The following is a 22693-nucleotide window of genomic DNA, read 5'->3' as shown; positions in this document are numbered from 1 at the left end:
TAAGGCGCTTAATGTGTGGCAAAAATAAACAATCGATTTTCAGTAAAGTTTTGACTTGAATTTAAAGTGCATTATAGCATCGAATCCGTGTGAGACAGGTAAATATTTTGGCTACATCCGGTGTATCTGCTAACAGTCGGGCTAACGTGAGAGGCGTACTTATGGTAGAAAACGAGCCAAAGGTCACCTGTCGGTCCCTATTGTGTATGTTTAATTATAGCAAAATCCTGAGGGGGCGCGGTAACTGGTGGCATTTGATACAAAATCAAGTTCCAGTCCTGAAGAAAAGTTGAGAATTGCATTCTGCAGAGTTACTCGATATTCATTGTATGATGGACAAGAGTACAACACGTGCTGCGAATCTTCCACACCGCCGCAATGACAGAGTTCCATAACACACAAGCGAAATTTAAACAGTTTCTGATTTAATGATCCATGTCCTGATAAAAAAATAGGAAGTAAAAAAAAGTCAAGACTAAACCAGACTGTAGCTTTTTTTATCCATAAAAGCGTCAACTTCAGGATAAAACTTACGCGTACACTGCCCAGTATTGTGCCATCCCACCTACTCTGCCACAAATTGATCAACTCTTGCCAAATTCTTTGTCGTTAAGTTTTAACATCGATTTGAGTGTTAATAGAAATTCCAAGAATCTGAGTGGGAATCTGGCGTTTCAGGCGATAACATAAGCCGATGAAAATTACAAAGAGATCAAGTGGTAACGTCCCAGCTAAAACATACAAAGCATGTGTGTTGAAACCGTTCGAGAAATGTTCAAAATGCAAAGTAACGTTGTAAGATGGATGGACATCAAATTTGATTGAAATTTTACAGTCTGCACCCTATGGAACCAAGCGCCAGCAGTATAAGGAGAAACAGAGTTATAGTAAATTCTTAAAGATCTTCTAGAAAGACCCACTCAGTTCTAGAAACTCTGACAAAAGTGTCGGTGAAATTTCTAATCTTAATTCACAGATTGGATAAATGAGAGAGAAAATTTAACCTGCCGTCAATAGTTATTCCCAAAAGTTCAATTTCCGTTACTAGAGGTATTTGTTTATTATTTATTTTAACTCTTGGTGGTCAACGAACGTCCAATTTAGAACCAAGGACCATAATTTTGTCTTGGTAGGACTAATTTTTAACTTACTTTCAACTGTTCATTGCTGAAAATCAGATAAAACTTTCTCAGCAGATATTTCCATTAAAGATCTTGAATTGCCACTAACAGGGACCATCAATTCATCCGCATATGTGATGATCTTCACGTGGTCAAACGTTCGGGTAATCCAACTTTACAAAACAGAGTTCCAGAAAAGTGGTCCCAAAATGGAGCCTTGAGGACACCCTCGAAAGACCTGATGCAAAATATGTCTGTACTTAAATCTGACGGTGATAAATCAGTTAATTAGAAGATAAAGTTTCTGGGAACATTCGGCATGACGTAAACGTTCGAGGGCACTTTCCCACCAAAGGGAATCAAAAAGCACCCTCGAAGTCAATAAAGGTAGCAAGATAATACATGAAACTGGAGTGTTCAACAGAAGAAATGACATCAGTAAGGGCGTCCTCGCAGGATCTTCCAGGAGTGAATCCGTATTGATTAGGTGAAATTAGTCCCTGTTCCAATAACAAGTTATTTAATCGCAGGGCAATTAAACGTTCTAATTGCTTACCAACGTTGACCAATAAGGCTACAGGCCAATACGACCTTGGTTTCTGAGGGGGCTTGTCTGGTTTCCTAATCAACTTGATAAGGGCAGTCTTCCACAGATCCGGAAAGTTCCAGCATCTAAACGTTTATCGAAAAGATGTAAAAGTATACTGGGCTTAATCTTGGGGAGACGCATAATAAAGGTGCTCTCCAACATGTCCGTCCCTGGGAATTTCTTAACTTTCACTTGTTTGACCACTGTGTCCAACTCGATGGCACTAAAAGGCTCAGTCTTAATTGAAGAAACATACAGAGTACTGGCAGAACGAATATTAGTGTGAAAATCAGAATCACAGCACACATTGTCCTGTAGAAAAAGATTATCTAGAATAATATTTACAGAATCCGTCCAGTTAGTGGTCTCCAAACCATTCTGTCCATGTTTCCTTATTTCTGGTAGCAATCGCCTTCGCATAACGTTTCTTGAGACCAATGCAACAATTATAAAAATGTGCGATTTTCATTTGTCTGTGCAATCGTCATTTGTCTGAGACAAATGACGATTACGCTATGTGAGTAGTGCGTGGTGGACCTGTTTCCGAAGTGACGACAATTCTGACAACCACCAGGAACAAGTACTGGAATTGACACGTTTTTCCTTGATGATTTATATGATGCATTCATCAGAATTTTTTGAATCTGTGTCACAGCTTCAGTCGCAGACATAGCGTCAAAATGAGAGTCAGTCAGTCTGGAGGAATCAGCATTTACAGAGTATTCAAATATGTCTCAATTAATAATATTAATTGAGAAGCGAACAAAATCAGGCACACAGATACTCGAAACTGATGGACGAGAAGGTATGGAGACCAAGGAAGAAATTGCCCGATGGTCCAGTTTGGCTGTACAGTCCAATCGTTGATAACTAGATTACAGAAGGAATTTGAGAAAGTAATATCAATGTTTGATTCGCCGGAGAACGTAGTAAAACTGTTGAGGTTTGTTAAAAATCTCCATGTTATTAATAATAATAAATTCTTCCAGTAATTGTCCTCGAGCATCAGAGCGTCCACTAAACCAAAACTCAGACTTGGCGTTTACATCCGATGAAATAAGGGCATTATGAGGACCCAGAAAATTCGATGTCGATTCTAGATAATTTAAGTCTTCAGATGGAGGGCAGTATATTGAGATATTAGTGAAGAGCAGATGGAGAAATTTTACCAGGACATACAGTCAAGAGGTGTGCATGGGTGACTACATATTTGGTTCGGGATGATCACACTGATCGCAAAAGAAAAACATGTTCAAAAGTACATTTTTCAGAGAATAATTTTGATTAACCTGAGGAGAGTTTCGACATATTAAGTTCCGATTTTTTTTTTGCTTTTTGTTTACTTGTAGTAAAAATGAATACTCTGTTCTGTATAAACTTGATACTCTTATTCCACATTCACGTTTCGTTCATTTCTAGGCAACCCATTGACTCCAGCATTAGAAATATTGACTGAAACGACTGCAAGACGTCTCAAAAAAAAAAAAAAAAGAGCAGATTGACTGCTCATTTCCCGAAAGTGATATTTGATTGTAATGTTCTGATAAATCAGACTGATGTTGTATATTGTTTGGTATATGAGAGAAAAGTATTATTTAATCAGAAATCTTAAAATAAATTTAGCTTACTGGTATTAATTTTCAATAGATTATACTTTAGCAATAGTACTTAACATTTTATCAGTTAGAGCTAACCTTTCTTTGCACCACGTAGCCTAAGACTAGATGAAACGAGTTGTCAAGTTACGTTTAAAGCAAGAATTTCTCCCCATTCAGAAGTATGAGAGAACTAAGTTGTTTTTCAAAAAAGCGATCATTTTTCCCTATCAGAAGAAGCGTATCCGACTGTTTTCTAAGGTGAATGAAATTTTATTTCCCCAAGTTGAGCAATAGCTCGCAGTGTATATATATTCCTAGAGAATTGAAAGAGGCATCATTTTATCGGAAAATGTAATTAGGAAACAAAGCAGCGAAAATTCCGTTTAAAAAAAGCAACTGTTTTCACAGTCTTCTCTTTGCAGTGCTGAAAAGAAAGAAGTTTTCGCTTTAAAACAATGAACAAAAGCAAACGATTTGCCATAAAATCAAAAACGACACCGTAATGTCTTCGCTTTAATTATAGTAAGCAAGAGATAATTCTAAAAAGAAATTAATTCTATATTTATCCAGTATTTTACACGCATATCTTTGAAGTACACAGTTTTTACTGCATGTGCCGATCAAGATGGCATCATTTCTATATAAATGCATTAACTGGACCTGTACTTCTAAATTGATCTTAATATCCACCGGAATAATATCTGTTCCTTCACACTTCCGCTAGTATTATGACGTGCGTCTGATGAAGAGTTTTCATATTTGAATGAAAGACTGCAGCCCTGAGGTCATTACTTATTACAAGCGCTCTACGGTAAATAACATGTCAAAAACATACGATACTTGATGCGCTAATAGCTAAAGGAAGCTTCTGTCTGTGTGTGTGTGTGTGTGTGTGTGTGTGTTTTTTTTTTTTTTTAGGGAAGGGGGAACGTACAGGGAAGAAACGCTGAATCGAGGACCACAGGCAGGAAATGCAACACCCTTCCACGTGGTGTTCCTCTTTGTTTTTTTTTTTTTTTTTAACTTTAATCCATGGCCGGTAATGGCGCAGACATTTGACCTTTACGACCAACAGTTGTAACCCTGTAGTGGTGATGCTTCTTCCGTCTTGAATGTCTCAAGTTCTTCAGGCCAGCCGCAGGGAACAACTGACGGAAAGCCCCCCCACCCCAAGTCGGGAAAATATCAAGTTTCTCCCGCTTTCTGCTCGCACTAACCATTCCGTTATCCAATCCTGTGACGCTTCCAGACGTGTGGTGAAAGTCAGTGACAGCGAGCTGCAGGAGGCGGTATCTGTCGCTTTGAGGAGCAACGGAGGCTGCAACCCAGGACTACCAAGTGACTGCTGTGAATGGAAAGGAAAGGGGGGGGGGATTGGGGTGACATCCAACCTGCTGACAGGTTTATCGCGGTTTCTTCTGATTCATATTATAAGCAATTCATTCCTTCTCTTCTTTGGCTCTCGATGTTAGCCCAAGTGAGTTAGTAGGGATTTTGGTTAGAGAGGACAGCGGTTACTTGCACGTGAATCACACACATCATGTCATGGAGGGATTCGGACAGCATTCGTGTGATGATGTACTCGACAGTCAAGGGGAAGGAAAGTTTCATTGCTTTTTACGAGAATCTCTCTCTCTCTCTCTCTCTCTCTCTCTCTCTCTCTCTCTCTCTCTCTCTCTCTCTCTCTCTCTCTCTCTCTCTCTCTCTCTCTCTCTCTCATGTAAAGGGGAAAAAGAGAAACATGCTTGGATAAATGATAAAGTTAAAAATCACCTCATCCCTGCTGCCCTCAAAAACCTGAAGTTATTTTTAAATTAGTCAATCTACTTAGAGATGTTTCAATGTCCATTATCAGCCAACCAGCCACGAAACTTTCTAAATGCGAATAAGAGCAAAGAATTTGATAGGCTAGGGAAGATTTTCCATGACTGAACGCATCGCTTAATAGAGAAATACAGAATACTCTCGAGAAAATGATTAATGATTCTCTTTGGCATAATCCTATATTATATTCATTCTTAAGCAGGAAAAGGGATTAAACACAAAATAAAGAATGAAACGATAATGAATTAAAAATCTCTAAGTGGCATGTCGAAGGAAGAACTAGAAATAAAATAATCAAGTGGTGGGTAATGCGACGGACTGTAAAAATACTTAGTAGCAGACTAATAAAGTACGAAGCCTGACGGCAATACACACTCTACTGACCCTGAAAGCGGTTGGGGGTCTTAACTCCTAGTTTGTTTTGTCTGATTCTAAATTGGACGCGGTTTTGTGGCACATGCTGTGAGTCTTAACACATCTACCCCATGTTACAACACGCATTACATTGGATCTGTGACTGCTGCCCATAAACCTTATCAGAGTGATTTTCCAGATGACGATATTGATTCGGCACCATCCAATCAATGGTCTCTTCATTGGTGTTCAGGCAGGCAGATGGCGTAATTGTCTATCGAACCTCCTCCATACGGCTTCTGAGGAATCTGCTGGAGAGAATCTCGTCAGACATAATGGCAGCACAAAGTCCTAACCAGGGGCGTAGGGTTCGAAGGTATGCGAGGTGTCATTCGAATGTATAAAGCAATCAGATAATTGGTTCCAGCTAAACGGAAGGTGGTGACGCAACAAGAAAGCAATTAAAGACGGTTGTTCATTTGACTTCAAGTGAAATTAGTACCGGTTGGGTTCCACTTCCTCGTAAAAATAAATTCCAAGACGAAGGAAAACAATGTGGGAAGCAGCCATATGCCAATCAAATGGAAACTTAAGTGACGAGAGTTACGAAGAGCAGATGTACAGATGATTAATTAGCTGCCTGTTTAGGGAAGGGTTCACGCAGAGAGGAGCAGCGAGCCTCCTTCTGAGACAAAGAAATGGCAAAAAGGTGATGGTATAGAAGTGCGGACCCATAAGTTATGCGGAAAAAATTATAACAATCAAACTACCGCAAATAAAAATCTTACAGTGATAAGAACCATCAGAAATCAAAATCATCATTTGATTGCAAACAAATATCCGAACAAAGTGCTATACATCTCGTTAAATCCTTAATGTAGTACCCCAATTATCGCTTCGTCTATGTGGCTTGAATGAGAAATTGTCACTAGTTTCTCAGTACATAAGATAATAAAGAGCGCTCTCTGCAGGGAGGAGAAATCTGGCTCCAGAAGTCCTTACAAATGCAGTTACTGCAGTCTGTGAGTGTTTGCTATTCTGGCATCGTATAAAGTGATTCAAAAGAGTGGAAATGGTATTGTTTGAAGGCTAGTAGGATAGCTATTTCCGAGCAACTCTGCCTATTTTTCACATTTGTGGGTAAGAGGGCTCATGTAAATAAATAAGCAAAATAGTAACTAGTATAAGTTCAGGACCATTAACTATTTTCTTTTTTTTTTTTTTGAATACGTACTTTCTGATCTCTTAAAATATCAGTTGCAGAAGAGCTCAAATTTCGTATGCTCTAGTGACACCTGAGGATACCAAATAAAGAACTTTGAATCTTCATATCGAGGATGACATGGGGGAGTCAATCAGATAAATGCGCAAACTGCTGGAATGAATCTGAAGTTCATATAATTCCAGGTTCATACAGAGTTATGTATTTTATAATATCACACGTATGTGCAGTTAATTTTTTTGTGATTTACGATTTTGTGCACGCGAATTCATATCGAAAAGTTAGTCAGCTTTTTATGACTATTATAAATATCTGGTGAAACAATTCTAAAATGGAATTGGGAGCATTTGATTTTAATTTGCCTGCAATTACGAGGGAGTATCAAATTTCAAAGGAGATTACCAAAATAATCTGAAACACTGATTAAAAATTTATATTCAGATTCGATGCCTGCTGTTCTCCCTGTACTACTGACCACTGTCCATTCGCTTGGTCATAATTTCTTTTAATGGCTTATTTGATCCGTTCCACATCCCTTCTATATCGATAAGAATGTATCAAAAAATGTCGATCAGTTAGGATGATTAAGTATTATGACTGTCTTTTTTTTATTTTTTTTTATGTTTAAACTTATTTCTGCATCACCAGAATGTATCCGACAATATCTGTTCGATTGGAATATGCACTAACTGATTTCCCGATTAGTTTAACTCATGAACCCCCTTGTTTCTAACAAGTCTGCCAATCAAAGTCAATTTATTTTCGTTTAGCTGAGACCTCGCCAAACTTAAAATGTTCTGGATTCAAATCCCATTGAGACAGCATTTTTATGGGACTTTTTCATACCCTAGTCGAGTTGGGCTGTCTCGGGAGATGGCACCATGAATTTTAACTCGAAGAAACAAGGGTTTTTCATCCATTAAGCAGGCAAAAAAACAGTATACGTAATTCAGACAGTACACTAACAACTCACGGCCTTAACTGCCTCGGCACTTAAAACATACACACACCTCTTAACTGTTTCACAGCACCATTTCGTTTCGGAATGTTTACTTTTGACCTATCACATTTTTTCTCGCATCAATCATGTTTCCCTTGAATTTCTCTGAGTAGTAACCTGAACCCCCCTGACTCTCACGTAGGTAAATACTTGTAAACTGAGTCCGAAGCACCGAATTCTTCTTTGAATCAGGAAAAACAAGAAAATTCCAGTATTTAACGAAAGAATGCTGGTTGTTAAATATTCGAAAGCTTATTCGAAGATCAGAAATACTAATGCCGTTTTCCGTGATTTCATCGAGTTTTCTAATCTATAAGCCTGGGTAATACTGGCCATTTATCTTCAAAGAAAATGACACAAATAGCAACATAAAATGGGCAAATCATTGGAAATGATTGACATTTTACGATGCACTAATGGATATATCACATTATTTAAGTGAAACTTTGAAATTAAAATCCAAATGCGACACCCGATATCTTATTTAATTAACACAAGCAACTTAATCAAATATTTTATTTAAATATAACCAACATTTGTTTTCTAATTCCTTAGACAATTCTGATTTTTCTTGGTCATCTCGTTGCTGTTAAATAAAAAAAAAAATAAAAAATTAGGAAAAATCTGTACATCAATTAGAAGGGGAGGGGAATAGAATGGTGTATCATTTGTATCATTTTAACATCAGTTATCGAGAGGTAAAAATGCGGAGGGGTTTTCTCCTCGAAAAGTTTTTTTTTTCTCGTGGTTCATTAAGTGCCCCATACATTTTCAGTTAAAATGCGCAGTTAAACTGTTCTAAATGAATGCATAAATTAACTTAATTGAGCAATGAATCTCTCTTACCTTTCTTAAATAAAAACTATATTCTTCAGTCGTAGTTTTCATGTGATATCAGTGGTGTGTGGGCACTTATATGATGCTTCCTTTAGCTGTGCTGAAATCGAGTTCATTTTTAGAATCACTGCTTTTCTCCTAGCATTTAGCTCCACTTGCCACTTGCTTAAAACTTGAGAAATTCATTATACGCTGCACTCTTATTTTGCCGAATTACTATAATTCACATAGTGGGTATCCCACAAAAAAGGCAAGCATCGATAACATTCAGGGAATGTCCAGCTAAGCTTTACTTTTGTTCGTACCACAAGCATCCATGCTTCCATACCAAAGTGTAGACTTTAGAGCCGCTGTCGCCAACCTTTCGGACCTCACGGACCACTAAACTCAAAATTTTGAATCCCGCGGACCACTACCATGATTTTTTCCATAAAAGTAACATTCTAAATATTAAATGGTACTTACACTTGTTTTTGCACTCCAAGTTATTTGCAAAAAAATTCGATATCATTAATGTTATTATAATTAATAATATAATGGCCTTATAATGATAAAAAAAAGCATTATAAATAAACGCAGATATATTCATTATGAAAATTGCAAAAAAAAAAACATTTTAAATTTCATTTTATTAAAAAATAATTAACAGAAACAATTGATATTAACAATTATCAAATATCGAGTGCACCTCGACATAGAGGTTTATAAAGGATTAATTATAGCAAAATAATCAGTGTGATATTTGTTGCTGCTTGTTTGAAATAAGCCGTTGGATTCTTGGCTCCAATGACGTTACTGCAACACGGTGAGCCGTTTGTATTTCTAGCCGACAGCGGTACTTGTTTTTAATTGCCCTAACTGATGAAAATGTCTTTTCACACATATGTAGTTGCGAATGGAATTAAAATTTTGGTGGCCTTTTCACTCAGCACTCCGTATTCACTTTTTACGGAAAGCCAAAAATGAGATCTTGTTAGGGACGAGTGGAATTTACCTTTGAGACTGTCGTCGGATGATAGATCGATTAGGCTTTCTTTTTCTTTCATGTTCAAATTACTATCCTCGATTTTCGCCGAAATATCCTCGTATTTCCGTGTCTGGGGTCCTCTTCCTTTGGGTAATAACGACCAAAACAGTCAGTGAGCGACTATAAGTGTAATCGAACAGGAGTTATTACCTGACATCCTCCTGTTTCATATAATCATAAAAATCTGGGAACATTTGCAGATCTTCTTCAGCCAACTGCGTTTGCCACAGCAATATCTTCCTTTGAAATGCATCCATTTTGCCTCGCAGTGTGAACACGTCCGTAAGCTGTCCTTGCAAGGACGTGTTCAGCTGGTTTAACAGAAAAAAAAATATATCTGCCAGGTATGCAAGCTTGGCTAGCCAATCATTGTCGGACAAGAGATCATGGAACCTCGAATTATTTTGCTGCTGGAAGAATAACTTGACTTCTTGGTGCAGGTCGAACAATCAGGTTAGTACTTTGCCCCTCGACAGCCATCTCACCTCAGCGTGAAGAAGAACATGAGTTATGCTGAGAGCCCATTTCTTCACAAAGTGCCTCAAATATTCGAGAATTGAGCGCTTTGTGGCGAATTTCGTTTACAATTTTAATTACATCAGAGAGTACTTCGTACAGTTCTGGAGATAATCTTTTCGCCACAAGTTGCTCACGATGTATAATACAATGAGTAAACAAGATGTCTGGGTGTCCAACGTCTTTCACTTTTGCAACAACTCCTGAATGATGTCCAGTCATGCTTGCAGCACCGTCTGTGCATATCCCAACGCATTTCTTCCATTCAATACTGTGTTTCAGGAAATAACCATTAAGTGCATTGAAAATTTCAGAGCCGGTTGTTCTACCCGACAAGTTAGCGAACAGAGGAGTTCTTCCTTTAATTCTCTTTGGCAATCAAACCTCACAAAACAAAGAACTGCCTTGTTAGTTATGTCTCTTGATTCGTCAAGTTGAATTGAATAAAACGTAGAATTTTTCAGAAGTGCAATCACTTGATTTTCAATATCTTCGGCCATGTCTTCAATTCTGCGCTTCACAGTGTTAGTGGCCATAAGAATTCCTTTCAGTTTCTGGACAGCCTGTTTCCCCAAAACCTCTTCACAGGCTTGTAAAAATCAAGGCTTAATTAATTCTTCTCCAATCGTATACGGCTTTTTACATCTCGCGATTTGAAGTGCTAGAAAATAAGATTTTACTAAGGACTTATCTTCAACAATCATTGTTGCTAATGAACTTTTTTGCTTTTGCAAATTTTCACGCGTCCCTTGGAAGTATTCAACTGGCTTTTTAGCTAAATCTGGGTAGTTTTGACTGCAAGTGCCTGCCGAGTTTCGAAGGTTTCATGGCATCATTGGATAAACTCTCAGAACATATAATACAAAGCGGCCGTGGATCCAGTTCACCTCCAGGTTCTTAAATAAATCCAAACTTCAAGTAATCCGCATCACATTTTCTTGAAACTTTGAACTTTTTCTTCTCTCCGCCTCCAGTTCTAATGTCCTTCCTGATGATGCCTTGTGGTGACTGCGGAGGCTCTGATTCATTAACCAACTCATGACAACGCGATGTATTACCTAAGAAGCGCAAAATGCTTGCTTTCTTTTTCTCACTCATTGGGGTTATTTTATTTGAATCTAAAACCAAACAGGAAATAAGATAGTTATCAAACTCAAGCTCTTTGATGCCATTAAATATCACACTGTGCACAGTTAAAATAAAAATATCACTGGTCACTTACCTAAGAACTGCGAACCGCGTCGTGCCCAGGCTAGGCCATCGATAAGAAATAGAAATAGCTTTCTATATTTTTTTACAATAAAAGCATCGCTAATACCGGATATTGCACTGGGCCTTTTATAAACATGCAACGTAATAAGGCGAAAATTGCAAAAAAAAGTAGAATCAGAATATAATGAAACATTTCAATAAACACGAAAATTGCAAATATATTCAAATTACTCTGCGGACCACCGGTGGTCCGCGCACCACTGGTTGCCGACCACTGCTCTAGAGGATAATCGAAGGAATACGCAGTTAACTGTTTCCCTGCTTCACGGTCATGAGAATTTACAAGTAATTTCACGACAATTTTATTCATTTAAAATAGTAGACCTTACAACTGCATGAAATTCGTAGACTACCTTACTAAAGGGTCGGGTAGTTACGCTCCCGGTATATCCCAAGTATCTTTATTAGAAGCTATTTTCTTTTCTTTTCTTTTCACTTTTTTCTTTCTGACTCTAAATTTTTATACCTAAAGATCTATTGGAGTAATTCGAGGGAAATTGAGGTACTATTACTTTACTTATTCTTGTCCCCTTTCTCCTTACGTCAGCATAAGCTTTCTATTGCACACGTATAAAGTGATATTCATGGTTGGCTTTCATTTTCGGCATTATTTGTTTCGAAGCTATCTGTCGAGCTAGTGTTATGTTGGCTGTTTGCTGTTAAATTTAAGTATATTTTGCCTTAATGTTCATAATTTGGACCTAGATAAACAGGCAGATAACAAACAGAAACAGATAGTCTTGCTAATTATTGATTGGATATATTTAATGGTGCTAGCTCTCGAAAAAGTGCCATTCAAGGTACCCTATTATCAATAATTAGCCTCATAATCATTATTTTGTTTTATTTTTTAGCGCATTACATGTTTATTTATGGGATATAACGAAGTAAACCAGCACAGGCTATCTTAGTCTCTATAGGTTATTCGGCTCGCTAGGTACTCTTTTTACTTTTATGCTAAATTTTTTAATACACCTGCTCTTTTGGGTCTTTAGACTCACTTTGAGCACTTATATAGTACAAATTACACTCTTACAATAGTAATTGTGTTTTTAATGCCAATTTCGAATGTGTAGAGTTTTTATCGAGCAACCCATTTCGCATTGATATTTCATATTTTAATTTTGCACGCTTAGATTTTGGTCTATCTATTCATGTCAGTTAGACTGCTAACTGAAAAATTTTAGAGTCAAGCATTTTATAGACCTTGAAGGCCGACCGGGCTAGCCGAGTGGGTAAAGTACCTGCCCGGCAACCCAAAGGTCGCGGGTTCGATTCCCGCCTCGGGCTTGGATCAAAGTACTGCAAAAACCTTGGGAGGTGCAATATGGCCACAGAAGCCGATGCGCCAATAACTACCAAATCAAAAAAAAAAAAAAAAAAAAAAATAGACCTTGATGCAGTGGTCAGTTTACAGCAGTTTCTGCGCCCACTTGCCCCTGCATGTTAATCAGATCACAGAGTCCAATAAAACCCCAAAAAGCTCCTCAAGCTGCTTCTTGGATATAATCACTATTGTAGCTCAATGAGCTGCCATTAGGTTTCCACTCTATGACACAATAAAACTCAGCAAACACCGTCATTACATTGCAGCATACTATAAACAAATTATGAACGCAATCTTTGTCATGAACAGCGTTTGTAAATATTCATAACGTGAACCACGATTCATTGTGAAAGCACCATGCCTTGCAGCACAATGAGCTGCTAGTAAAGTCCGACGAAGTGGTATAGGAGAGCACTGCCGGAAGATTAATAAAACCTATGTTGGGCAGCATCGCGAAGTTGCAAAGATGAACAGATCAGCATCTTAAACTGCATATGTAAAGCCATACCATGGACACTCCCATACAATAAGAACTTCTGTCCGGTTCTGGGCATCCCATCTTCCGTTCATAGAGTTGTAATTCTCTTTCAGGTCAAATCTTAGTCAATTCCAGTCAGGCCAAACTGAGCCAATGAACTTCCCAATTCTGTATTATAGCCCAAGGAAGTTTACGATTACATAACTACAGAGCACAAAGAATTGGACAAAAATTCGCGACAGTGTACTAACCACCATGGGAGACTTCCAGTTTCCTCAAGAACAAATCAGTCCTGGAATGCGTACAACATGGCTAAGACATGCAAACCATCCTCAGCCCGGACTTTTAATAAACAATGAATCTTACAACCTTTAATAAACAGTGAAACCATAATGCGCCAAGTCAGATATGGCCTTAGATATTATTATACTGTATAAATAACAGCAACAGCTTTATTCATTTTACTATTCCCGATGAGAATAGTCTTTTCATTTAATTGACAATACAGCGGGAGTAAGGAAGAAGGTTAGCTTACGACTGCTCTGATGAAGCTTCAAGATTGGACACGTAAACCACCCTTCCCCTGATATGATGATTTGAGGAACAACCCAGTTTTCCAAAAAATGATATTTAGGGATCAAATAAAGTAGGCATGCGTTATTACTTTACATGTTCGATCACTGGGATCATTCTTCTCCCTCTGAAGATCAACGCCAAATACTTGACCCCAAGGTTTGGGCTTATGTCCGATGTAGAGACAAATACCGTTTTCCACGGTTCAGGCTAAGTTGATAACACCTTTTCTTTTAAATTGTACAACACCATTAAATATTATTCAATATTTTAAATTGTATAGCACCACTAAATAAGGTCGAATACCTTGGGGCTTGGGTTATGTTGGGCAAACCATGGCAGATATATTCACAATGTGCAGATAAAATAATAATAATAAAATTTAAACTGTAACAGTTGCTTCACACTGGAACCAATACTGACCACCGATAGCGAGATTTTTTTCAAGATTAAGTCTTAAAGGTATAAATAAATAAATAAAAAAAAGTAATAAAATCAAACAAACAAATGCGATTAAATTCGTCTCGTGTGTTGCAGATTCTTTATCTGCGACTTAGAAGATAATGACTTATTTATTTTCGACTATGTAGGCAGGTGCTAAGTACACGACACAAGTGACGGATAGTAAGACGCCGACAGATAATGGCGAGTAATTATAATGATTATCTATTAGAAATCTTGCTTTTTTAGATAATAGGTGTCGTAAACTGAATGGTGGATCTAAAACAAGATTATCTTGAAACCCAACTCTTCATAACTGCATTCCTCACAGGACAGCATCTCTTTCCTCAGCGTGCTGCTTCTTATCATTGCTCTCAGCTGCCTTCTCGATAGCTGTCTTGTAACACAAGTTCGCTTCTCTGAAAGTACCGACGATGGAATCGATTGACTTCAGTTACAAGGCTATCATGAGAACCACACCACTAACATCTTTTGTTCTCGCCTCCGCAATGTGTACCGAAAATCACGTGAAATGGGTGTTGCGGAGATAAAAATTTATATTCTAGTTGAGTGCACTTCACCTTACATTATTCAGATTTTACGACTTAACATTGGTAACGCGACTGTTGAAAAGTTTTACAAAGATGTAAGTTAATGCTTGAGGGACACGCACGAGGAATTTTAACTCTGGAAAACTCCAGAGTATCTTAACTTATGTGTTGCAGTTTAAAGTCATTTTATCGCTTTTCCGACTAGAAATCACATTAATCACGTGTTAATTGTATACGTATATACGATTCAGTTAATTAGAACAATCTTGAAATCAATCACATCCTAATTTTCTGCCATTTAGAGCATTCCAGAGGATATACAAAGCTTTTGAAATACCTCTGAGAATCTATCAGCTGGAGAAATACTGGTTTTATATGCACCAAATCGACTGGCAAATACAGGAATAGATCTAAAAATGTATACTTGTATAAAGCGACATTTTTGACATTGATTGCAGATCGTTGCTGTATTGCCTCAATGGAATTTTACGTTCATTATAACACTTGAAAGAATAAATATTGCAAATATCATTTTTACTGTACTAATCTACAAGTAAATGTCCATCCTCCGAATACAACCTTCACATTCAAACTGATCTCGGAATTCAATTGTACATAGGCATTCTGTAAGTAAATACATTATACGTTCCAAAAACTGTTCTTGAATACTGTATATGTTAATATTGGCCTGCAGTTGCGCATCTACAAGGATAAATCGCATATCATGCGTAAATTTTGTCCAGGAATCGAGTTTATGAAATTAATGAATGAATTTTAAATACGAAATGAAGTGATTGATAGATCTGCGCAAGTGACTGACATTGAAGATGAAAATATTATAAGCATCCCGCTAACTGTTCAATCAATGATGTAATGGATGAAAGCATAACATATACTTTTTATTAATCCAGCTATACTGAATAGCAACAGTGTTTCGGGCCAGCGGATCCCTCGTTGTAATGTCCATTATTTGATTGGGGGCCCTCTAACTTCAAAAAATATTTCTACATTTATCTTTACGGGAAGCACATCCTCAGGCCCGCAGATTCCTATGCCAGCTGCAACCACCGTGATGGTCGATTCTAAAGACTTGGTGATTTTCTGTACGACAGCTTTTGTGTGATGGCGACATCCCAGCTTTCCCTGTCCACTTTCAGTCGATATCAGACAAGAGCATGGATGTCTCACGATGAAGATTCATCCTAAATGGTTTCAGTTACTGTTCAGACCTCATACTGCTTGGTCAGGTATTACAGATCCACTCAGTTCGACCTCGAAGAAATCTAGATCTCTATGTTGAGCTTTCGTTGGCTGTCCCTTCGTTTCTTCTAAACGTATCCTTTATCTTCGTGAATCTTCTTGCTACCCATTATGAATCTAAACCTATCGTTTTGTTAACCCTACTTTTTTTAATATTCCTTGTTAACTCTTGTTATAATGCCCTTGTTATTTCAGAATAATCCCTATTTGTAAACTCCTCACTATGGGCATTGCATATTAATAAGAGGGACTCGGGAATTTCAATTCACTATTTTGAGACCGAATGTGATTTCAGATACGCTTTTGAATGAAATGAAAACATTGTGACTCCATCATTAAATGTTTTCGTGCAAAATTAGTTCAGAAATGCCTCGCGCTAATTGCACTTCGCTTGCACTTTTGAAAATGATGATAAAACACGAAATAACAAATTCCAGATGGTGCCCAGGCAAGTAAGAAGGCAAGCAGTCAAGAAAGTCAAGAAATTTCTTCCAGATGTACACATATGTTCAACACATCTTTCATATGCTCTTCGTACTGACCTTTCCCTCAGCTTTTGGATGCCATCTGAGAACATCGCATGTTAAATTTGGCCACCAGGTGGACGGACTTTTTTCTTGACATTGAGTAACGTTTATTTTTTAATTTAGGTCACTGCACGCAAGGTTACCGGCACTATATTAGTTTTGGTTTTCGGTTTTTTTTAGGCAAATAATTTATAAAGACAAATTCTTGTTTCCTGATAACTGTTTGAACCAATTAATGAAAGTGGAAACCTCAATTCTTGATAGCTAACCTCCAAAAACGACATTTAATTCCATCGGTGGCATTTCAGATATTTATATTGAGTAATAAAACAGCGTTTACGTCACTACTACAATAACAATAGTCATTCAATATGGCGCTTCGTTATTCGCTACTGCATAATGTGGGATTAATTATCGTTTGATCTAATTAAAAATCGATATTTGGTGACGATTCCAAACGAGAAGTTGCGCAAAATTTATTCATATTTTCCTTAACATAAACCTGAACCGCCTCGAAAGGGGCATCGTATTTTTCAGTCAAAAACCCATTCTCCAAAACCATTTAAATCTGATATTGTAAGAAGTTTCTTTATTTATTCATTTCTACGAAATTCGAGTTGTACGACTGCCTTCCGTGCATCGTAATAAGCCGATAGAGATACTCGTAAAGCAGAAGGTCGGACTCACCTCTTTCTGTTCTGCAACAGTTATCCGTTGACGAGTTTATTCTTTTCGCCACCAATATGTAACGGTAGGGGGACAATAGAAACTGATATCACGCCTTTCGCAGCACGTGTCTATTCATCGTGCCACCTTTCATCCGTTTCTCTTCGGCCCTCTACATTAATACCACCCCCATTCCGCTATTATTCCCTCGGAAGTTTTGCAGCATTCGATTATCGGCGCTGTCTAGCCGTATGGTTCGGAAAAGGAGAGGGGCGTGTCCCGCCGCCTTGATTGGCAGGGTTGTTATGGCAACGCTGCCTTCATGGCAGGAGTCGGCGTTGAATTAGAGGCGATAGTCGCGAGGAACCAGCCAATGGCGTGGCCCAAATGGGCCATTACTGACGCTTACGAAATGGCAATGTCACAATGAATCACGGCTTGCTGCGGTGTTGTGTGTGTGTTCTGGGTACACGGTGCACGGACAACTGAATCCGATCCCTTTCCATTCCCCTACAGATTGCCCGGTTGACAGTAATGGTGTAAGCGAGACGCCAAGAGAGCCTCTCGGATTCCGAAAAGTAGACTTGCCGGCGCCGATATCCAGTGTCGGGAGGGTGATATTCGGGGCCAAGTTTTGAAAGTTACCCTCGTCTCTCTCCCTCTCTCTCTCTCTCTTCCCACGTGCTCCCTTAGGCCTTCCTCTAAAGTTTAAACCGGAGAGAAGGAAAGTGCTCACATATATTAGGTTGCCTGTGCCGAGCCCCAATGATCGTAGGCCATATGACGGAAACAACGGCCGTGAACGTGCCTCCTACAACTTGCCCCAGTGTCAACCCTGCCTCTCCGACCCACATGCTTCCGTCATTTGGTTTCACCCAGGAGCAAGTCGCGTGCGTGTGTGAGGTGCTGCAGCAATCGGGAAATATCGAGAGGTTAGGACGGTTTTTGTGGTCGCTACCCGCGTGCGAACACCTCCAAAAGAACGAAAGCGTGCTGAAGGCCAAGGCCCTAGTCGCCTTCCATCGCGGGAACTTCAAGGAACTCTATCGTATCTTGGAGAGTCACAACTTCTCCCCCGCCTCCCACCCGAAACTGCAGACCTTGTGGCTGAAGGCCCACTACATCGAAGCCGAGAGGCTCCGCGGTCGACCTCTCGGCGCCGTAGGCAAGTATCGCATTAGGCGGAAGTTTCCGCTACCCCGGACAATCTGGGATGGCGAGGAGACGAGTTACTGCTTCAAAGAGAAGTCGAGGAACATTCTGAGGGAATGGTACGCACACAATCCTTATCCGTCACCGCGAGAAAAGCGGGAGTTGGCAGAGACCACGGGACTAACGACGACCCAGGTTAGCAACTGGTTCAAGAACCGTCGACAGCGGGACAGAGCGGCGGAGGCGAAAGACAGGTAAGTTCAGAGGCCAAGGCGTATTTGTTTGCATTCTTTAGGAAAAGAATCGTTTTGCAGTGGTTGTGTATAAAAAAACGCGCTTCCATTTCTACCACAGTGGGAACGAATAGTATTTTGTGTCAAGAAGTCAGTCCAATTCGATGACAAAGTGATCGTTAAACTTAGTTGTCGTAACTCATTTTAATCTGTTTAGTGTCAAGAGGTCGTTATAGAAATCAATGTTATCATATAACCATTGCCAACGTATAGGCTTAATTCTAGTCATTCGACAATAATTCCAAGATGTTTGTTTCATGTAAGAACACTTGCAATTCGAATATCTGTGTGTACATCTACTCTGCGATTTAAGTCTTAACATGTCTGATCAGTGCTCAATTGAAAAACGTACCGAAGTATTCTCATAAGAGCATTATCACCAATTAAACAGTCTTTGTATTCGATGGCGTTTCGAAGAAGGGATGTGGAACCCACTTAAACCTCTGTTCCAGTGATGCCAAGAAAATAAACACTTTGGTAAGCCAATTTAAACCAATTACCTTCGGAACTTATATCGCTAAGTTATATTGTGTTATTAACACTTTAATTGCTACTTCAGTTAGACCTAATAGAAGCATATATAAATTCTTGAAAAATAACGTGCTACACAATCGAATGCAAACTTTAAAGATATTATGTAGTCTTCCGTGATGGTATAGCGATTTCTCTACTCGTCACTCGTTTGGAAATGTGTGAGTTCTAGTCCTGTCGATGATTGGATGAATTTCTGAAGTTCTGTTCAGTCAACGCTGCAGTTAACCGATCTCGAGCAGAGGGAGAAGGATTCGCCCAGAATTATTCCGGGTTTTTCAGCCCGCACAACATGCAAATCGGCTCGTGAATACACACTTGTTCAGACATAAGAACCTAAAACCATGCGCCCGGTATATAGAGCTACCATCAACTTTATATCTAGAAGTAAAATATTGTAATTGACATCAGTTGATAATAACTAATGTCTTACAGCCATGTTTACCATTCACTTACTGGTAAAATCAGAGTATTGTAATCATGTACGTCCCAGCACTAAACGCCTATTTATTTTCCGCTTTGTCTTTTATTTTTGAAGACCATACAAACAAATTTAATTAAAATATGCTAGGCATTACAATTCTCAGAAACTTATTTAATTCCACAGTTCATATTTTTAAGATTAAATTACTGTTAATTATACTTTTAAAACTTCAGACTCACTTTCAAGCACCCTAAACTCGAGTGACATAAAAATACCTTCCATTATAAGGGATAAAAGCTATTGTGCTTCTCTCTAATGTCTGTTTAACCAGGAAAATTTACCCCCATAAAAATTCTGAAGCCAGTGGTTCTCGAAACATACACTGCCATCATTCCAGCGCAACCGAGTATGTTTATCTAACTGATGCAACAAAGGAAATACATCCTACACATGAAGAATGTTATTTTAATACCCACATCGTATATCATTTTTTCATAATAATGAGAACAAAAGCAGGAATTTTAATGATGCTTATCTGTGGTTGAACATACAGATGAAATATCGCATGCGAATGGACGCCATTTATTGTTGTTATCGAAACTTAGACATAAGTGCACACAAGGCCAAAATGTACGCGTATCATCTAGCCAAAATCTTACAATACTAAGAAAACGTGTCTTATATTTACGATAAAACAAGTTTTGGATCAATTTATTTCATGAATGATCTAAAGAAGGGAATGTTATCATACTAAGTTTATATTTCATATAAAACACAGAAAGAGAGAGAGAGAGAGAGAGAGAGAAGCAATTAATACGACAGCTAATGAGAATAATATATGATGATGTATGTTCTAAGATATAAAATACGAAACTGCTGTTTCTAGCCCTAACACATCTAACGTTCTTCTTATTTAATAATCATATTAGATATGGTTTGTAAACAGCAGTCTGTATTTATGTTTCCACATAATACAACTGGCAATTGCAATTTCACTGAAAATGATATCGCAAAATAATAATTCCCTCTGTGTTCCACACCATTACCCTAAAAGACGTTATACAGCTGAATGATAAATTTTCTGCATGGTACAACGAGTCATTCTTAATACATCAATGAATTTCAGTTTAAAATTTGTCACTCTCATGGATTTCCATAATTTTTGATTCGAGTGGTTGTTTAATACTGTCAACCTCTTGATTTAATTTCTCACAAGACAGAAATTTTTGTTTGTGACTATTTAAAGGGTAACAGGACTGAAAGATAATTGGTGTACAAATCTCTTTTTGGAAGTTATAAAAAAAAAAAAATACCAGGTTTTAATTCAATCATTTATGAAATTTAATACGTCTGATGATATTTCAGTAAATAGTATTTAGGGTTTGTGTTCCTATAAAAAAATAATTAGCAGAAATTTTAGATATTAGACAGAGTTGTGCTTAACTGTAGCCCAGACGAAAACCAATAAAATATCACATCATGGAGTTGTGTCCAATAACTCCCCTCCTCTTGGCACTTATTACTACTGCTACAATACATACCGAAAGTTAATAAGATCGAGCATTACGTAAATATTTATATATTTATTTTGAAAATACTGAGAAAATGCATAGCACTTTAACAACATGTAATTTTGTGCAGAAAGTACCCACGCTTCATTTGCACAATAGCAAATCAATGTTGCATTAAGACTAACACAAGGATTCATTATTGTTAAAAATAATATAATGAAAGATCGAGCGAAATTAGCCTTGAGTTACTCATCACAATAAGAAATATCCAACAAAAGACATTTTGTTGTTATTGACACATGTTTAATTTTAGCAAAGACTCATTTGTTGTTGTCGTAGTAGGGTTTTAGGCATTAGCGACTAAGTTCATATAGTCTGATGTCGGTTTTCTGTTTGCTGGACGAAAAACTGCAGTTTCTGGGATAAAAAACCACGCTACCTCCTCCTGAGACTAACTAACTCAGCCATGTTGTGAAAAAGACAAAAATTCCTCCCGTCATCGGGACTCGAACTCGGGTCTTTTTCCATCCGGTGTGGGAAGGACGACGATTCTACCAACTGTGCTACACACGAGGGAACGTATTTTGAGATATTGTCTCAATAAAATATGAGCTGGTTTTCTGTGTAATGTAGTAGGTGAAATTATTCCTCAGAAAAGTAATTATTTAAGATAAAATTGGAGAAATGCAACTGAAACTAGAAACTTACATCGAGAAAAAAATGCGAGAGGAAATGATAAAGTTTGATGCATTTAAGGGAATTTGACATGTGACTTACCGCTTACGAATCAACGTGTTACAGGGGTGGTTTGTAAGTTACTTTTATAATACCAGCAGTGCATCTTTCATTTTCTAATTCCTTAAAAAATTACAAACATTACGAAGTTATTAAAACTCAAAGTTCAATTCTCATCTATTAAACACAAAACAAAAATAATAATAATAAATAAAAAAATCTTAGTAATTCACGTGTTGTGTTCTTACTGGAAGATAGGATCATGCCGCCTATTTTGTTAATCAGCTCTCCTGTCATAATGAAGTGATTTAATATCAGTCTGCAGGATGATCACAGCATTTCTGAACCATAGCATTATTACCACTTCACTTAATATCGTATAAAGTGCAAAACGTTACGGTACTACAGTTTGAAAGAACACTGTACATTGGAAACCTTTTTATAATCGAAAGAAAGTTGAATATCTGATGATTTGATACTAAAGTATGTTGCTCGTTTTAAAAAAAATAAATAAAGATAAAATATGTCGCCTTATGATCACTTTTAATGTCTTTCAATAAAATCGAGTCCATTTTTTGCCTAGCTTGTATGTCCATGTCTGTTTGGCCTGTTAAAAAAAAAAAAGAAAAGAAAAAAAAAGTGTACATAAAGCTAGAAACCATGGAAACCAAAAACTTCCCATGAAAGCATATTTGCAGAAAACTTCCAGCGTTTAAAATATGTCGTATTCTCGTGAACTGCTTCATTTTCACGTGGCACGTTTGTTATTAAAAATCATTATCTCAACGAGAGCAAGATAAAATTTATTCCCAGAGTGATTAACCAATGAAAAATGAGGTTCGCAGACAGACATCCGTTACAAGT

General features: G+C 37.8%; 1 protein-coding gene across 1 annotated transcript in view; it reads left to right on the top strand.

Annotated features, from left to right (window-relative positions):
* The first annotated feature begins 17631 nt into the window (after positions 1-17631).
* LOC150074880 (homeobox protein six1-like) overlaps positions 17632-22693 on the top strand; it is a 104831-nt gene continuing 99769 nt past the window's right edge. The window contains exon 1 of the mRNA XM_090389430.1: positions 17632-18589. Within this exon, the coding sequence (XP_090245556.1) occupies positions 17949-18589 (641 nt within the window). The 5' untranslated portion in view covers positions 17632-17948. The remainder of the gene's footprint in view (positions 18590-22693) is intronic.

Source organism: Mastigoproctus giganteus, unplaced genomic scaffold (genome assembly GCF_048544385.1).
Source record: "Mastigoproctus giganteus isolate SK-2022 unplaced genomic scaffold, ASM4854438v1 scaffold_17, whole genome shotgun sequence".
Classification (NCBI taxonomy): domain Eukaryota; kingdom Metazoa; phylum Arthropoda; class Arachnida; order Uropygi; family Thelyphonidae; genus Mastigoproctus; species Mastigoproctus giganteus.
The sequence above is the reverse complement of the archived record's forward strand: the minus strand, read 5'-3'. Positions and strand labels throughout refer to the sequence as shown.